Source organism: Notolepis coatsorum (assembly GCF_963971535.1).
Source record: "Notolepis coatsorum genome assembly, chromosome: 6".
Classification (NCBI taxonomy): Eukaryota; Metazoa; Chordata; class Actinopteri; order Aulopiformes; family Paralepididae; genus Notolepis; species Notolepis coatsorum.
This window is the reverse complement of record NC_140170.1, coordinates 44,379,961-44,399,912: the sequence shown is the minus strand read 5'-3', so window position 1 is coordinate 44,399,912 and position 19,952 is coordinate 44,379,961. Positions and strand designations below refer to the sequence as shown.

Genomic DNA, 19,952 nt, shown 5'->3' with positions numbered 1-19,952 from the left:
AAACATTGGAGTAAAAACAGACCTATATTTTGGTCAAATATCATACTTTTCATTTACAAATCAAACTCTCTCAGAATATAAGTGAATATATCACTAATTTACATGGTCAAAAAAGTTCTTATATAATTCTATATAGTATATCCATCAGGGCCTGGCGACTTCCCAGATTGCATTGCTTTGGTGTCCCTAGAGATCATTATAAAATCTCTCATCTACTGTTGGATAGTCTAAGTCAGTGGTCACCAACCCGTCAATCTTGATCGACTGGTCGATCTTTGAGACCTTCCCTGTAGATCTTTCCCTGAATTCTTTTTTAATCTTTCCCTGAGAGTCCACATTACAGTTCTAATTTTGTTTTGATGTGAAAAGTGATGCTGCATAAGATTACTGCACTTAGCACTGACTGAGAAAGTACATATTCTACTTTGACAAACATATTTACAATTAGCATTTTCTAATGTTAATAATATGAGAGTCCACATTATAGTTCTACTTTTGTTTTGATGTGAAAAGTGATGCTGCATAAGAGGACTGCACTTAGCACTGCCTAAGAAAGTACATATTACAGTTCTACTTTATAAAATGCTAATTGTAAATATGTTTGGCAATGTTAATTAATAGGAGAAGGTCCACATTACAGTTCTACTTTTGTTTTGATGTGAAAAGTGATGCTGCATAAGATGACTGCACTTAGCACTGACTGAGAAAGTACACATTACAGTTCTACTTTATAAAATGCTAATTGTAAATATGTTTGTCAATGTTAATAATATGAGAAAGTCCACATTACAGTTATACTTTTGTTTTTATGTGAAAAGTGATGCTGCATAAGATGACTGCACTTAGCACTGACTGATAAAGTACACATTACAGTTCTACTTTATAAAATGCTAATTGTAAATATGTTTGTCAATGTTAATAATATGAGAAAGTCCACATTACAGTTCTACTTTTGTTTTGATGTGAAAAGTGATGCTGCATAAGATGACTGCACTTAGCACTGACTGAGAAAGTACATATTACAGTTCTACTTTGACGTTTTAATGTTGGACCAAAGCATTGCATGTAATTAGAATACGGTCAAATAAAAGTAATTTAGTTTAAAGTACAATCTTGGCTGTATTTTTCTCTCAACGCTTCAATAGGTAGATCTTGCCTTCACCAAAAAAAAAGTGATCTTGGGCTTAAAAAGGTTGGTGACCACTGGTCTAAGTGATCCAGTGGATTGTTACCTCCCATATATCCCAACCACATTCTAATTTATATAGTGAATAGAAATTAACAAATGTTTTATCAATGTCTTTTGGGTCTGCGAGTATGTTACCAGAGCGATTTCATTTTTATAATGAATCTAGAGGCTGCCGCAGAGTGTAGTGTGCTTGTTGTGCCAGCAGCCTACTCGCTTTATTGCCAAATTGGAATGCTCTGTCTGGATTTAAGTGAATATTCATATCTTAAGCAAACACGCCCTTTCTAACAAAGGGGCTCTTAGAAGTACAAACATGAACCAAAAATACTTTGATATACCATAAATATTCTTTAGTGGAAAAAAGAGAGAGCCAGAGTATTGGTAGATAATACATGAGCATGCCCTAAATAAAAATAATCTTTCTGGCTTTTTCTTGACCCTCCTATCAACAAGTGTTGCTTTCCTCGGGAGCTTCAACCATTGGATCTTTTTTCATTTTCTTTTTATTGAGATTCATGCAATCTTTTTAAACAGCAACAACATGTACAAATAATAAAGGCATCAAGAAGAAAAGAAAGCAAAAAAAAATTAAAGAAAATAATACCCGTCAAAAGAAAAAACGAACACCAACAAGCTTGTTGTGTGACTTCCAGCTTTTCTCTTAGATGGTCCATAAATGGACTCTCGATTTTCTCAAACTTGTCCAAGGAGCCCGAACTGTGAGTGTCAATTTCTCAAGTTTAAGATGCTGCATCACATCTCTTAACCACTGGGTCCAGCTCGGTGGATGAGACTTCCAGTGAAGAAGAATAAATCTCTAGCAATGTAACACATTCTGTTATCTGGAGTTTAGTTACCCATTGGATCTTTGCAATAATCACTCATCCATAAAAAACAATCCATAATACTGTTATGTGACAAGAAAACAAAGCAATAAAACCGTTTCCATTCTAAAAAGGATAATTGTATGCATCAGAATAAAATATCATCATGATGATCATAACAGCCATTGTTAAACCTTCTCTCATTGGGAGAACTTCTAACTTCTAGTGAATAAAATATTAGTGAACTTAAACGACTCCCCGTTTAGCAGGGGAACCCTATAGATTATAGTATAGAAGACCCCTTTGGGGGGGGGGGGGGGTGCCCCCCGGACCCCCCCTTTATGAACCACTGAAGTAGTCAGAGGTATTCAAATAATGAATGGTCTCTCCACACTAAGTCAAATTCCAGAGGAGATAAAGGGGGCTTGGCATATGGTTAAAGGAACAACCCGGGATCCCAACGTAAACAAATGGGTGGTCCCACCTACACACATTTAAAATTAACATTAACATTTAAATGCTGACATATTTTCATTCACTAGTTTATTGATTGAGCTCTTGATGTAAGGACTAACAGTAGACACCAGATACATATTAGTTTCAAAACTGTACTCGCTATATCTTGGGGCTGTAATAGATTTGTTTACGTCTGTAATGTTTATAAACATTGGAGTAAAAGCAGACCTATATTTTGGTCAAATATCGTACTTTTCATTTACAAATCAAAATCTCTCAGAATATAAGTGAATATATCCCTAATTTACATGGTCAAATTTTTTTTTAAGTCTCCCTTGTTTAACTATAAAATTTAGGGAGTGAGAGGGAAGACAGGGGTTTAAGACCTGTAATTTCCATTGTTAAAGCTGAACAAATCACCTGATGATATCTATTGACCTAATGACATCAGTAAAATGATGACAAATCTACTGGCCTAATGACATTAGTATAATGATGACAAAGCAGACTATGGAGAAACTATCCACCCACACTCGCAGTGTCAGCTGGAGATCAAAGGTCAAAAGTTATGGGTTAGGCAGGTTAGGTCAGCTGCTAATCATGTGTGACTTGGGGTCAACTGGTCGATCTTCACATTGGACCTCATTCACTAACATTCTCATAAGTTTCCTCATAAAATAACCTCGTAAGAAGTTCGTCCTACGATAGTCCTCCCCGGATTCCTGAACACGTGGAGAGGTGGTCGTAAGTTGCCAAAATGATTGCAACTGAATGAAGAGCGTTCTCATACGAATTTGCATACAGAAACACCTCGTCAGTTCCTTATAAGGGCATGAAGGAGGATGTCTGTAGAATCGACGTGAACGCAAACACCAAATGATTTCTCCTAAATGAAGTTTAGAACACAGAGCACACCAGTCTGTCTGACTTACGACTGCCTTTCTGTACTCGTAAATCCTGCTCTTAGCTACGAGCGAATCCCAGAGAAGGAACCGTTCGTGAATGCCAAAATCGGCTCGAAAATGCTCATAAGTGGAGTTACGATGAAATTTTCTCCTAACTTTTCTCGTAAGTCCGTTGATGAATGAGGACCATTGAGGGGCAGAGCTGCTACAGACCTGGACAAATCTATGTACTTGAAAATGATTTAAATTGACCATATTCACACGGTGGCCATTCTGCTCTTATGTCATGCTCAGGATGGGATTCCTTTCCACCCTGTGTCCACCTTGGGTGGCAGCTGGATTCACAAGATCACAAGAAAATCCATCATGTCAGGCTGCTTGTGGCCGAACCACAGTAGTTTGGCCCAATCAGTCTCCTATGAGGAACCACTGGCAGCTGCGGGTGGTTTAGATGTGATGTTTGCTACCTTCTTTGAATCAAATATTTTTTCGGTATTCCTATTCCTTCCAAAGATGGCAAGAATAGTCTTCAGTGCTCTCCTACTACGTCATATGGTTCGCTGATGTGATTGGTTGAAGTTAGCCTGTGATAGACGGTGATAGATGGTTCATCCAATCACCTGCCAAGTATTATTTGAAAGTGCCTGCCCTTTTCCAAACAGTGTCCAATCAGATGGTTCTGTGCAACAAACCATCTGGTGCATCAGGTTAGAAACAGGGTGGGTGGGAGGGAATCCCATCCTGAGCATGACATAAGAGCAAAATGGCCGTGTGAATATGGTCAATTATTAGAGTGACTTGGAATGTGCTTGATTTATTATTATTATTTTCTTTTTTTCACTTTGTTCCAGTAAACGCATCAACTTCCCGGGGTGTGTCTGAACGGCCCTCTAGGATGTCCTGGATCTGATTGAGCACATTGTGGTTGAACACAATATCCAAGTGGGCCATTCCCCTGAACTCCGTCACGTGAACCGGTTTCTCCTGCTGTCCTGCCCATTGTTTACACAGACTCATGCTGAAGCTGTCCACGGTGTCGTCCCCGTCCCCGTAGACAATGTCCACTGGGTCAGCGTTGGGGAACTCTTCGTCGTAGATATAGGTGACCGGAGTCGGCAGCCCCACGCCATACATACACCACACTTCAACACCGGGAGGCTCGAGATCAGCAGTCAGGTTCTTGGTGTCCAACCACATGTACCTGCAGAGATCAGTAAGACGGGGTAGAGAAAAGCTTTTAAGATCAGTAAGACAGGGTCGAGAAAAGCTTTTAAGATCAGTAAGACAGGGTCGAGAAAAGCTTTTAAGATCAGTAAGCCGGGGTCGAGAAAAGCTTTTAAGATCAGTAAGACAGGGTCGAGAAAAGCTTCTAAGATCAGTAAGACAGGGTCGAGAAAAGCGTTTAAGATCAGTAAGACAGGGTCGAGAAAAGCTTCTAAGATCAGTAAGACAGGGTCGAGAAAAGCTTCTAAGATCAGTAAGACAGGGTCGAGAAAAGCTTCTAAGATCAGTAAGACAGGGTCGAGAAAGGTTTTTAAGATCAGTAAGACAGGGTCGAGAAAAGCGTTTAAGATCAGTAAGACAGGGTCGAGAAAAGCTTCTAAGATCAGTAAGACAGGGTAGAGAAAAGCTTCTAAGATCAGTAAGACAGGGTAGAGAAAAGCTTTTAAGATCAGTAAGACAGGGTCGAGAAAAGCTTTTAAGATCAGTAAGACAGGGTCGAGAAAAGCTTTTAAGATCAGTAAGACAGGGTCGAGAAAAGCTTCTAAGATCAGTAAGACAGGGTCGAGAAAAGCTTTTAAGATCAGTAAGACAGGGTAGAGAAAAGCTTTTAAGATCAGTAATACGGGGTAGAGAAAAGCTTCTAAGATCAGTAAGACAGGGTCGAGAAAAGCTTTTAAGATCAGTAAGACAGGGTAGAGAAAAGCTTTTAAGATCAGTAAGACAGGGTAGAGAAAAGCTTCTAAGATCAGTAAGACAGGGTCGAGAAAAGCTTTTAAGATCAGTAATACAGGATTGAGAAAAGCTTCTAAGATCAGTAAGACAGGGTCGAGAAAAGCTTTTAAGATCAGTAAGACAGGGTCGAGAAAAGCTTCTAAGATCAGTAAGACAGGGTCGAGAAAAGCTTCTAAGATCAGTAAGACAGGGTAGAGAAAAGCTTCTAAGATCAGTAAGACAGGGTAGAGAAAAGCTTCTAAGATCAGTAAGACAGGGTAGAGAAAAGCTTCTAAGATCAGTAAGACAGGGTAGAGAAAAGCTTCTAAGATCAGTAAGACAGGGTCGAGGAAACCGTTTAAGATCAGTAAGACAGGGTCGAGGAAACCTTTTAAGCCCGGTGTCATATGGATCGGTGTGAAATATGAGGCGGGCCAGTGAAATATGGATCATGGCCAAGGTAATACACTGCCGTTACCATTGTAAACTATAGGAATTCAACAAAACAATATTAGTTGTTATCAAGATCAAGCACAGGCTATATTTTAATTTGGTTTTAAGTGATTTCTCCATATTCTGGTTGTTTAAAAATGTGAAATATAGTTTTATGTATGTGGAAGTGATACATACTTTTTATCAACCTAATCTTAAAAATGTTTAGGGGTCTTGCAGAAAACGAACATAATGAGCATTCAAAAAATCGCATTGAATGGTGTTCTTAAAATTTAAAGTCAAATGTAATTGTGAATTTATAAGATTAGACATACTTTATTGTTTTGTTCTCATGTGGATTTTGAGAATCGTTATTCCTTACACCTTGCCTCTCATTCTATTGCTAGTGTACTGCAGAAACCTTGCTTCCTCAAAGAGTCAACATTACAGGAAGTGAGAACAAACATTATTATCATACTAGTATTTACAGTTACACATAGAGACAATATTAGTTATAGTGGAAGTTAGCCAAGTGGTCCAAGTCATTGGCCGGCCGGCCTCCTCCCCAGGTCCGGTCGGGGCGTTCAGAATACCGGTGAGAGTACAAGAGAGTATTGCTGGATTCCGGCTGTACACATTCTATGAACCACCACTAGTTTGATAGAAGCATCTTGGGTATCAATTAAGTGTACTGTGTATGCATGGGGATTCACAATTCACAAATATTCACAAACAGAGGCCCCACAGGTACTCAAACAACTACACTAAATGTTTTTGCCATTTTCTCCCCAATTTAGTCATTATGCCAATTCCCTGTGTGTGTCGGTCTGGGAAGGGTGTGTAGACTACCACACGTCTCCTCTGATATATGTGGAGTCGCATCTTTTCACCCTTTTCCTTTCACCCTTCTGTCCCAGGAGGTGGCGGGTGTCGCCCGCCTGGTGCTGTAGCCACGGTGACTCTCACCCACCCGCCTGGTGCTATAGCCACGGTGACTCTCACCCACCCGCCTGGTGCTGTAGCCACGGTGACTCTCACCCACCCGCCTGGTGCTATAGCCACGGTGACTCTCACCCACCCGCCTGGTGCTGTAGCCACGGTGACTCTCACCCACCCGCCTGGTGCTGTAGCCACGGTGACTCTCACCCACCCGCCTGGTGCTGTAGCCACGGTGACTCTCACCCACCCGCCTGGTGCTGTAGCCACGGTGACTCTCACCCACCCGCCTGGTGCTGTAGCCACGGTGACTCTCACCCACCCGCCTGGTGCCAGCATGTTCTCACCAGCATTGGACATTGAACGAAAAAGTTGAATTGACCTGTGTCGCGGTCGGTTTACTGATGAAAAGACTGTAAGTCACACAAGTGTGTGTGTGTGCGTGTGCGTGTGTGTGTGTGTGTGTGTGTGTGTGTGGAAATAAAGGCCACAGACAGTGGTGTTACACATCAAGCTTCAACTCTGAGTGTACTGTGTGGTTCCAAACCCAGGGGGTAGCACCCACAATTGCTACACAAGGATTCTGCAACACATAAAAACGATGACGCTTTATATGTGAGGCTGAGTTACTGAATGTGATAAATGATGATCATCTGTGCCCCACTGATACATTTTTTTTTTCTTTTTTACAAATGTTTTTTATTTCCCCTTTTTTAACATGATCAAATGATCATTTAACATGATCAAATAATTATTATAATATTTTTTACTTCACTTTGAAATATTATAGTGAAATATTTTGCAATGTTGTCGCATTTATCTTGTTGAAATCCTCCAACAGGCTATTTTTTGTAAGTTGACTGGTTTGCACACCAATAATACAGTGCAATAATAGAATAGTAGAATAGATAGTAAAATGATGCAATAGAATGGCCAGAGTAAAATAGTGCTGCAGTACAATCAACAGCGGGGTGTATTAGAAGCCTATGGTGAAGAGGTACGTTTTTCGCTTATTTCTGAAAATATTAAGAGATCTAACTTCCCTAATGTCCATAGGTAGTGTGTTCCATAACTTTGGTGCATAGTTAGCAAAGGCTGCACCCCCGATTTTCTTTAGACTGTGGCTTGGAACCTTCAATAGTAGATGATCGCAATGTTTATACTTTGTATATAAGGAGGAGGACCTTGAAATCAATTCTAAATGTTACCGGAAGCCAGTGTAGGTTATTTACCGTAATTCCTCTAATAGTAACCGGGTCTCAAATACAAGCCGGGTCTCTATTAATGGCCGGGTGCGCTCTTGAGCTAAGCAATTATAAGCCGGCCTCCTAATACAAGCCGGGTTACTAATATACTGAGCTGCATACTGAGCTAGTTACTTGATTTCACTTTGAAAACGTTGAAATGACCAGTGACCACCTGTAATTGCACTGTTTACTATTTCATACAGTACTTGGTTTCAATAAATGAACCCAGTACATTTTACTGGGTTCAAACTGACACAAAATGTTGATTTATTCATTATGATCCGTTTGAAAATTTGAAATATAGGCCTCCCTCTTATACAGGCCTCCTCCTAATACAAGCCTGGTACCCGCTACAGTTGAAACAAATACAAGCCGGGGTTACTATTAGAGGAATTACGGTACTTGTAACTTTGGGTTTGATCCAAGGAGTAAGTTGCCCCATATTGCTCTGTAACATTTCTCTTTTTGTTATAGGACCGACTAGTAGGATTTCAGTTTTGCCCTCATTTAATTTTAGGAAGTTGTTCGTCATCCATTTGTTTATTGCTAAGAGACAGGCGGAAATGGAGTTTATAGCTGTGTGATAATTTGGTTCAGCGGAGATGTACAATTGTGTGTAATCTGCGTAACTATGGAAACATATATTGTGCTTTCTAATGATGTCTCCTCAATGTTCAATGTTCAATGCAATGTTCAATGCAAGTAAAGCACTTTAAACTTTAAGTATGACTAAATGCTTTCTTGACTATATATATAGTAACTGTTGCAAAATGCATATATTTCTATGTATTTTAGGGGTTTGGGGGGCTAGCTCTTTTTAATATAAATGTCAGATTGTTTTATTTATTTCATAGATTTCTATGCATTTCAGGAGTTTGGGGGGCTGGCTCCCCCAAATAATTAAATAACATAACCCTAACCTAACCCTAAAACCGAAATAAAGTTTAAAAAAAATAGTTACAAAATCCACCCATTTTCGCCCACAAACCGGCCACATTTTTTTCCCGGTCGCGCTACGCGCTCAAGCTTCATAGTTTTTGCTGCCCTTCTGTGCCCTACTGAAGTGCTGGGTCTAGATACGCCCCTGGCTGTGCTAGTGTTAAGCTCCCCCTGAAAAAGGCTGAGCCCTCCCTCCCCCCAGTAATGACATCACGTCCTGTCATTCTTTGTCGATGGTCAAATTTCATATATATATATGCAGCAATCAAATGTTGAAATGTATAAAAACAGCTATATATATTAGGGATGTCCGATATTATCGGCCTACCGATATTGGCATTAAAATGTAATATCGGAAATTATCGTTATCGGTAAAAAAAATTTTTTAAATATGCTTTATTTCTTTTTTTTACATTTATTTTACCTTTATTTACCCAGGCAAGCAAGTAAGAACAACTTCTTAATTTATTTATTGTCAAAAAAGAACCCTGCATATATCAGTATCGGTTGATATCGGTATCGGAAATTAAGAATTGGACAATATCGGTAAATCGGATATCGGTAAAAAAGCCAATATCGAACATCCCTAATATATATCCATGTGATATCACTGTGCCCTTTATGTGCACCTTACAAAAGCACTGGACAAAAGTGTACGTTCACAATAATAAAACAAATTGTCTATTGGCTGAGCAGCCTGGCATTCGTGTGACATCATGTCCGGGAATCAACCAGGAAATGGCTAACGGTTAATAGTTGTTGTCGTCGTCGTTGGAAAATGTATAATAATCACAAGATACATTCATTACTGGATCTAACTAAATTGATTTATTGAGACACATTTATGGAAGGTTTAAGACCGGACCACAAAGGCGATAGTCTACCGGCAGCAAAACCAAGTGAGTCTCTCAGCCTCTGTGTTATGATATTATGATTTGAAAATGTAACAGTAGTGCTAATAGGGAGGTGTAGTCTGACGTCACTTTAGTTTCCCGCGAGGTCCACCCGTATAGGGATTTATCATTGGGAAAATGTAATTACCGGCTATTGTAATAATTCTGCCTCATGAACATTGGCAAGCTTTCCATTTTGCACAAAATGAGTTCCCCTTCTATCACTAACATTATTGTTTAATCATTTTTGGTTGAAATAAAGTTAGTTATAAGGTTTTTAATTTGTTGTTAAAAAAGAACTACACTTACCAGTAGAACGCTGTCGCCTAATACACTTCATGGCCATTGACAGTTCCATTGACAGTTGCGCTGACGAACGTTAACGCTAACTTTACCCATAGCTAACGTTACTTAGCTAAACGTACTACGTTAGCATGTCTACTGTTGTGTCCATAAGTTCCCTGGCAGCATACTTTGCGTAACGTTGCGTAAAAAACAATAACGTTATAAACTATATACACAATATGTACAACGAAACAATGATTTACATTAGTATTTACAGTGATATAATATGCAGCGAATTAACATTATACGATTTAAATTATAAATGGCATCAGAGGACTAGTGTTGGGTCAGCTAAAGCCAGGAGTCTACTCTATGGTGACGTCAGTCAGCAGTGCCAGAGTCAAGTGTAGTTCCTCAGTGAACGAAAACATAAACGTTGTTATTTTGCTACCTTTACGATTAATTGCAAAACATTTTATGTTGAGCTATAGATTGTGGATGAATACACACAGAAAGGTACACCATGCCAATGTTCATGCTTTATTTGTTTTAAACGAGACGATTTCGAAATGGGTCCATTGGAAATACATTGCGATTTCAAGAGGGGTGGACTGTGTGGGAAAAAGCAATGGCGTAACCACTACACCTCCCTATTACACCCGCCCACGGGTTTAATGACCTCAGAGGGTTTTAAGAGGACATTGACATTGTTATGTCCAGCGACTCCACAATGCAGCATGTTGCCAACTCTGTCAGCTAAACAGGAAATGTCTTCTGTAACATTAGCTACGATTTGTTTTGTGAGTGAATGTGACATGCTGGGGCAGCGGACTGAGAGCGGGGGACGCAAACAGGCTGGATCCGCTGGTCAGGAAGGCCAGTAACGTGGTAGGGGTGGAGCTGGACTCTCTAGCGGTGGTGGTGGAGAGGAGGAGCCTTGCTAAGCGCCATGCCATCAGGGACAACCCCTCCCACCCACTATACACAGACTTGGCTGACAGAAGGAGCACGTTCAGTGCTAGACTAAGACTCCCAAGATGTAGCACTGAACGGCACACTGTATATTTTATATTAGAATGTAACATAGGACATTTATATTAGTATATCTTATATTAGAATGTAACATAGGAAATGTATATCCCGGACCATATTTTATTCTTAGGCTTATTTTTATTCTTATTCGTGACTTTTTGTTTTTGTCTACCTAAATGTTTACTGTTTACTGTGAGCGATTTGTAGTGTCAAATTTCCCTCGGGATGAATAAAGTATTTCTATTCTATTCTATTGTATTCTTTCTGAAGCTTGTCACTGTCTGAACGAGCTGCATTAATATTGTAAGTTAGCGTCGCAAGCTGAAAATAAGCTACTTCTGTCATGCGCTGTGTGCCTCGGGCTAGCTGCAGCTGGCAGGCGGCTGCTTGCTAGCAGAAAACTGCTTGCTAGCAGGAGTTGTGTATTCCTGTGTATTCCTATTCAACTCTAGCCAGTGCTACAGTCGTTTCTTTCCGTGGGTAAAGATATTAGAACTTGTTTGGCTTGTTAATGGTATGCTGCGTTCTTTATGGGTGTTCTAGTAGTGGTGTTGGATTGTGCACTTGGTCTACGATTCTACGTGTGTGTGTGTGTGTGTGTGTGTGTGTGTGTGTGTGTGTGTGCGCGCGCACACGTGTGTGTCGGTCGCTGTTCATTTCCTATAGTGCTTAAATGTGTGTGTTTGACTCCATCCAAATCCGTATAGCAACAAGTCATGTAGGTAAGCTAAGTCATGCATGGGTAAGGCTAAGAGTATTATCAAAGACTCCAGCCACCCAAACAACTGCCTCTTTGAACTGCTGCGGTCAGGCAAGCGATACCGGAGTCTCATGGCGAGCACAGAAAGACTCAGAAGAAGCTTCTATCCCCAGGCCATCAGGTTGCTCAACGAACAATAACACTATGCAACAACCATCAAATGCACTCACAGCACACACATCCACACACACACACTCACTTTAAACAAACAACTCACTGCAGCACCCACTCTACACACTTTAGAACACCTAAACACACCTTATATTTATTGGCAAAGAATTTGCACTACAACCCATACCTCAGTACACCTTACTGTAAATTGTACCTAAATTGTACCTCATCCCATTTCTGCTTTGCACTAAATAGATTATTGTATATTAGTATATTGTATAGTATATTGTATGGTAACTCAGTTACTTCTACTCTGCATTGAACATTGTACATATGTACATACTGAACACTTGTGTCTACGTACGTGACTTCTATTTTTTACTTGCTATACTTATTTTATTTTATACTTATCTTTTTTGTCTAGCACAGTCTCTGGAGCGTAACAGAAAGAAGCATTTTGTATAAAAGTATTCTGTACTTCTGTATGACAACTAATAAAGAAACTTGAACTTGAGGCTATGGCTATTGCACAAGGTTTATCTTGGGCGTGGGGCATGTTTTGAGCATCCACCGGCAGAAACATAAATCGGCGCCTATGCCCACAGCTACAGTATTTTGTAAATCCACAGATACTTTCTGTGGTGACTATGATTTGGATTGTGATTGTTTGTTCGTGCTTGTTGTCGTAAACTTTTTGTATGCGTTTGATTTGTTCACTCTAAATTCACTGAATGAATTGTGCTTGCATTGGTGTATAACGCTAAACATTTAGTAACGTGCATTTTAAATTATGTAGCCTATTAGCCCAGAATCATTGAATCTCGTTTTTCTGTTATTTGTTATTGTTTGTTGCATTCATTAGCACCTGCTATAAACAATCCAGCCCCCCCGTAGCTCCCCCAATCACAATTCGCTGGCGCCGCCGCTGCCTAGGAAAGTTCAATCAACATTTGTGAACATGAGCTACTCTCAGACTCAAATCAGAGTCATCAGATATAACTCCTGGACAGGCCCGGACTGGCCATCTGGAGCACCGAGAGTTTTCACGGTGGCCTGGCCGCTTCTATACTTTAAGCAAGTGGCTTGTCCTTCCGCGTTCCCGTTTTGCGCTCTGATTGGCCATGCACGTTTCTGGTCATGTGACATGTGCGCCAATCGTGGGACGGCAAGTTTTTGGACGGTTAAGCTTAGGCGCTCTTTCGAAGTTGGTTAAGGTTAGAGTTTGTCTTAGAGCATGGCGATAGAACGCCTGCCCTGATTCCAAACTCTAACATTAACCAACTGTGAAAGAGTCGCCTAAGCTTAACCAGTGATAAACTAGGCGTTAGACAGTTTGCAGGCTGTTAGACCCGGAAATAGGCGCAGAACTTGCCGTCCCACGATTGGCGCACATGTCACATGACCAGAAACGTGCGTGGCAAATCAGAGCTCAAAACGGGAACGCGGAAGGACAAGCCACTTGCTTAAAGTATAGACGCGGCCTGGCCTGCACAGATTGGTGGAGGCGGGACCAGGCCATACAACTGATTGACAGCGGAGACGGCGAATGCAATCTTAAATCTGCCAAGAAACAAATCAATAATTTAACTATTGTGTCTGAAAACGAAAGTGTTATATATACTCTTACCATATTAGGGGACTAAATTGAAAAAACACCATCAAAATATTATATGTTGAAATAATTTCCCACTTTCTTTTCCATAAATAATATTTTTTTAAGTTGTTGTTAAATCTGACATTACAAAAAACAATATGTGGTGGTTATGATCAGGGCTGAAGTTGAATAAACAATTTATGAAAGAGAAAGTCAAAGAAATTCAAAGATAATTCAAAGATTACACACCTTTGCCACATATATTGGCTACAAACATAATCACTGCAAAGTTATAAAAGAAAATAAGAATCTGATCAGACACAATAATAATAATAGATCTATTTTATATAACGCCTTACATAAAGTATCTCAAAGTGCAAGGGTTAAGTTGTTGTTCCCTTTCTAATTTCCTCAAAAACATCTAGTCTAGTTAATGTGATCAATAATATTATTTGACAATTGATGCTTTTTGTTGAAAATTTCTGTCAGTACTTTGTACATACAGTACATACTTTGAGCTCATAATTTTATAGTTAAAATTATTGAGACGCGATGCATGTGTCACACTATTCTGGCAGTGGCTACTGTAATTATAATGGTATTGTTAAAGGTCTATGTTACTTAATGTTTGTGTAAAGGGCTATTTTAACTATGTTATTTAATGTTTGTGTAAAGGGCTATTTTAACTTTTGATGGGTAGTTCCTCAGTAAACTGAATAGGGTATTGTGCTGCTGTCCATCCCTCCTGACTCCTGCAGCAGTACCTCCAGCTAAGCTGACACTTACTCTAGTTTGACACCCGTACACTTCATTCAACAACCTGCACCCACCACTGATTTTGTACATTAGTTATTTATTTAGTTATTTATTATTTAATAAATATTGGTTAAACATTAGTCCTTGTGTCGTCTCCCTCCTTAATGATATGCACCTTTGGTTTTATTTGAGGTTCATAACAGTACATTGTACTAAGAAATTGTTGGCTCATTAGTTTGTGATTCACATACACAAAAATTCACCAGAATGCAGGAAATTAAGTCTTTGTAATTCAAATGTTCCTGGTGGGTGACTCCCAGACCCCCCGCTTAAAAAGTGGCCTGACTGCGTCTATGGCAAATACAACGCAGTTCCGTTTCCGGGTTCCTCTGATTGGCCACGACGCCCACGTGACCCCGCGCTAGGAGCTTGGCGCGGCAGGCGTGGATAAGGGGCCGTGCTAGCGCGGGGTCACGTGGGCGTTGTGGCCAATCAGAGGAACCCGGAAACCGAACTGCGTTGTATTTGGCATAGACGCGGCCTGACTGGGGCTATATTTCGCGCTATATCTCCCGGTATGAATTATTTCCCCAGTCCGGCCCTGCGCCTGGAGCTGCTCCATAGATAATAAATGGGAGATTAATTATGTGGACCCACAGACATTTTGTTTTCTTTTTTATACCCAAATGAGCTTTATTCTGTTGCAGTGTCTGAAACAGAAGATGTGTGCATTATTTCCCAATGCATTGTCTATAGAGCAGCTTCAGACTTTATACCCAATGACATTTGTGTTCACTAACATTTCTGGACTGTCTTTAGACCATAGGAATAACACGTATGAATTCTTAATGCCCTTTAATGCTCCCGGATTGTAATGAATGTCATACCAGCCATCCTCGAAGCTGATGTCGGTGAAGAAGCGCTCGTAGTCCTGGTTGGTGTAGTTGAAGGTGGGCGTGGAAACGAAGACATGGTCCTTAGGCCACGAATCCGCAGACGGCAGCATCCAGGGATTGGTCGTCGTCATCCTCTGCTCTTCGCGGATCTTGATGTTGGAGATCATCGGGATGCCATCGTTTTCTCCTGCAGGGATCAATGACAAAGAGAGGATGCATAAATATATACATATATGGAAGAATTGTATCAGTTATAAAATTAAAGGTTACTAATTCACCATTACTAATACTAATTTATTTTGCACATAATCTCACACACATTCAAAAACTCTTTTGCACACATTCATTTAGTTTGACAGTTATTGAGAGTTAATGAGTTTGAATATGGCCACCAGTGATGTCATCAGAGACATTGTGTTGTGTTAATTACAGCTCAATTAAATGATAAGGTAGCAGTCCCTATAAGACAAGGTGTTGCTATTGTTTTTAATCTACATCATTTCATGGAGCTGTATTTAAGATGGATTCAATGTCCCCAATGACATCACTGGTGGCCATATCCAAACTAATGGTCAAACTAAATGAATGGCTGAACTATGGAACTGTGTCTACTTCACATATACTGTACATAGCATGTAGTTAAGCCTTAAGGTCCCCCTATAGGGGGACCCTGCTTTTCTTTATCATAAATCGATCAATAGAGACCGTATTAGATCCCCAATCATCACACTCATTGGCTACAACCCTGTGCAAAGATTTTCGAGATCGCCAAATGATTGACGGAGCTAGAGCCCCGGGAGTCGGGGGTGGTAATGTGTACTTTTGCATACTTTTGGGCACGCCTCACATATCGGCATGTAACTCGAGAACCGCAGAACGGATTTTGTCACCTGAAAGGGAAATCGACAGGCAACAAATAGGGCTTTAATTCTATCTATATATTGTATTAAAATAAATGCACACCCGAGCCACTAGAGGTCGGCAAAGAATCGTCCACATGTGGGCCCTTGGATGTGAACACTTTGGCTGCCGGAAGACGTTTTTAGGCGTCCTTCCCCGCCATGCTCAAGTTGCCGAAGACGCCGTAACTCGTCTTTGATATCAATATTTCAAAAATCTGTGATCGAAATCATATTTTCTTTCCGGAGCCCTGAGATGTACTGGTGAGCTCTCATCAACTGTTTAACGGTTCGAGAGCGCCATCTGGTGGCCGATCGGCAGATCGGCCAAGAGGGAGGGGCTCGCCAAACAGGAAGTGCTCATCCTATGTGCTCCGGGCACTCGCGATCGGTAGCCGGACTCCATCTCAACACACTGGATGATCAATCGGTCGCCCTAACTCAATAAACAACGTTATTTGGACGTATATAGTATTATACAACCTGAAAATGGTTCATCTGGATAAACATCCCATAATCGAAAACGGTCTACACCACGCTGATCGTCCAACGGCGCGAGGAAGATACGGTAAGATTCAGCGTTATTTTTGAACGTGTTCGATATAAACTGCTCTGATGAACATATGACCCACACTAGATGAATGATATAACGCTGCCCACGGAATTATAAACGATCCCCCGCCCATCCGGTCATCATCAGATCATACGTAGATCGTTCTAGAAGTACGTCCAATTGAACATTTTTATATCGCGCCGATTGCCATCAAACTGTATTTCATCATCAATATAATGCATTTGGGGCTATAGATCACGTTCTGGAGAAAGCTGCATTAGAAAGCTGCATATACATTAGACCATATTTTACTATGAACATGTGAATGAAAAAGTTTAACGTTGCTACACAATGAACAATACATATAGGACTTTGAATGGGCCATAATAATGGCAATTTAGCAATAGAATTTAAAAAGTTATAGCCCTGCAAAGAAGGGGTACTTATCCATAGACAAATAGAGCTGGCAACCTATGGTATATCATGAATTTAGCCTTAGGCAATCAAAGTGTTAAGAGGTCAATGTTTTTAAATATTTATTTTTGCAGCCAAGAGAAAAGACCATAACCCTATCAAAAACAGTAGTCAAAGTGTATATTTTCATTTTTACCGATGTTTTATAAGATTTATCGGAAATACAAATGTATCGGAAAATGCTAATTATCGTAAAAAACGCAAGAAATGACTAAATCCAGATTAAACCCTGCCATTGGAAAGAGGAGCATTTTCCCTATCCATAGATATATGATTTGGCCATAATAAGGTCAAGGTCAAGTTCAAGGTCAAATATGAATGTATAATTAAAGTCGATTATCATTAATGACTGTATCTACAAATCCTTCTGTTTAATCATCTTCCCGCGGTTCATTTGCTTAGATTTTTTGTACACATGATCTCAATAAGGTGGTGAATGAGCTCAGTGAGCATTTTTCAGATTTTTTTTAAAATTTTTGATCATCATCATCAAAATCATAATTAATCATAATAAATGTATTCATTACAATTTACTCAGCCTAGTAACAGACACAATATTTCTGACACTGGAAATACATACCCCCAGGTCCCTATATGTTCCTAGATACCAAGAACATGCAAATTGACCTTGCAGAAGTGGAGCAATCTTCCATTTACTTGCATGTACCTTTAGGCCAGGGGTCTCAAACTCGCGGCCCGCGGACCAATTGCGGCCCGAGGGATGATATTTTGCGGCCCCCTACTTGACATCAAAGTGTAGTGTTAATGCGGCCCGCGCGCTACAGTTTGCCGAGACGTTGCACGAGAGTTGGAAGTTTTATTTATTTTATCACTTGTAGGCTACCATAGCACAGGCTCATGACAGCAACGTTATGTTAGTGACTTGGTTGAAACGTGATTCCGGAGTGATATCAAGTAAAGTGGAAGGCAAATGCATCCTCGCTATCTCCTCTGACTGCGAGCAGTGCTCTGCATAAGCGGCTGGCTGCACTGCCACTGTCTGTGTCTGTGTACGGGTCTGGTCCAATCACATTCAGCATCCCGTCAGCGTCCCCCCCCTCACCCACAGTCTGCGAATTAGATGCAGAGTAGGGGAGTAGGGCGGGTCTTCACGGAATGCAAGTCGTCTCTCTCTTTCAGTCCGAGTCAGTTGACAGCGCATCTACAGTAAACTCACTCCCAGTTTTATCTCCGTGAGATAAATGTAGCTACTAGCCTAGTTTCTAGCCATTTTCAAAGATGGTCAGTAAAAGAAAAGTCGACTGCAATTCAAAGGTGAATGGACTGAAAAATATGCATTCATCCTGAGTCCCAGCACCAAACCAATGTGACTATATGCCAAGAAACTGTAGCTCTTGTGAAGGGTGGCAATTTGAAAATAATGTATGACTGAGTGATGGAGACCATGTTTGAAGGCAAACAAAAGCAAAGCCCCCTCAGATCGCACAGCAACCAGAATAACTGAAATACTGGCTGGTGATTTGATTAAATAGCTTTGTGACAGAATAAAAAGAAATGCACAGTGCATTTCCATAGCTGTGGATGAGTCCACTGACACCACCGAGAAGCCTATGTTCTGAAGAACCATTCATGTTCTGAAGAACTGTTCATGTTCTGAAGAACTGTTCATTTTCTGAAATGTTATTGCTAAGGATTGAGAAGATTGGATCAGTTGTACTTTTTTTTGAATGCTTGAAACCCTTTTTTGTGGAATATTTGATGCGGCCCAGCCTCACCCAGACTCTACCTCCAGCGGCCCCCAGGTAAATTGAGTTTGAGACCCCTGCTTTAGGCGAAAACGGTCTACAGATTAACAGGTTAAATAGACCAATGTTGCAGCACAAAACACAGTAGTGTGTGGCTATGTTTGGTTCCAAGTCCCCCACCACTGACCCTACCCCCCACCTCCACCTCAAGCACGTTCATGTGAAAACCTGGGCCCACAATGGCACACATTCCCAAAGCACTCTAAGCAGATGGCGAGTGGGCGGGGGGAAATTCTTATTCTTAACACTTTCAGCACCAGAGGTCGCTGTGGGCTGTGTGGTAAGAAGGCCAGCGCTTTAAAGAATAGGGATACATGGCGGTGTTTGCAGGGCTAAAACTATATTAAATATCATAGCTATGGATATAAAACTATTGCCCATTTGACATCGAGTATCTATCGTTCAATTTGTGAAAAATAAAGAATATTTTCATCCATACATTCCCGTTTTATACAGTGGTGAATATGAGTATAGTTTTAGAGTATTCCTGTCTAATCCCAGGAAACGCCGCTATGCAGCGTTTAGTGCATTTCACTAGAAACCGCGGCATTCCTCGCCTGTATCAACAATAAATCTGAAATCACCGCTATATTATCGGTATTATGTTTCATCATGAATGCATGAAAGGGGGGGGGGGTCGTTTTTCTATGCTTCGATCGTCACCAACGGAATACGTTACACACACACATTACACACATACGTTCGGATTGCGGGGAAGGGATTCTTCGATCAACGCAAGATTGATACCATATAGCCCTTACCTTGACTAGGATGAGCTCCAAAAAGAATATTCCAATTATCTGATCGCCATTCCAAGTATTGATGTCGATCGTGTTGCCAACATAATCCAACAAAGAACATGAACCGGGAGTGCTTGATTATCCTCAATCCATGTGTTATAAACGCTTGTCCTGCCCGACTAGGAAAACCCGGACCGGACTTTTTAGATCGACACACAGACCAAGCCAGAGGGTTTCAAAGGATGTGCAATACCGGCCGCAAGGCGGCAGGTGGCGGAATTGGACGTTTGCGATCTCAGACTCATTCCCAATGATAACACAGGCTCCCTC

At 40.7% G+C, this 19,952-nt stretch overlaps 1 protein-coding gene across 1 annotated transcript in view; it reads right to left on the bottom strand.

Annotated features, from left to right (window-relative positions):
• Positions 1 to 1,743: 1,743 nt before the first annotated feature.
• lcat (lecithin-cholesterol acyltransferase) overlaps positions 1,744 to 19,952 on the bottom strand; it is a 42,073-nt gene continuing 23,864 nt past the window's right edge. The window contains exons 6-7 of the mRNA XM_084316682.1: positions 15,182 to 15,377; positions 1,744 to 4,575 (exon numbers count right to left, since the gene is read on the bottom strand). Of these exons, the coding sequence (XP_084172808.1) occupies positions 4,212 to 4,575; positions 15,182 to 15,377 (560 nt within the window). The 3' untranslated portion in view covers positions 1,744 to 4,211. The remainder of the gene's footprint in view (positions 4,576 to 15,181; positions 15,378 to 19,952) is intronic.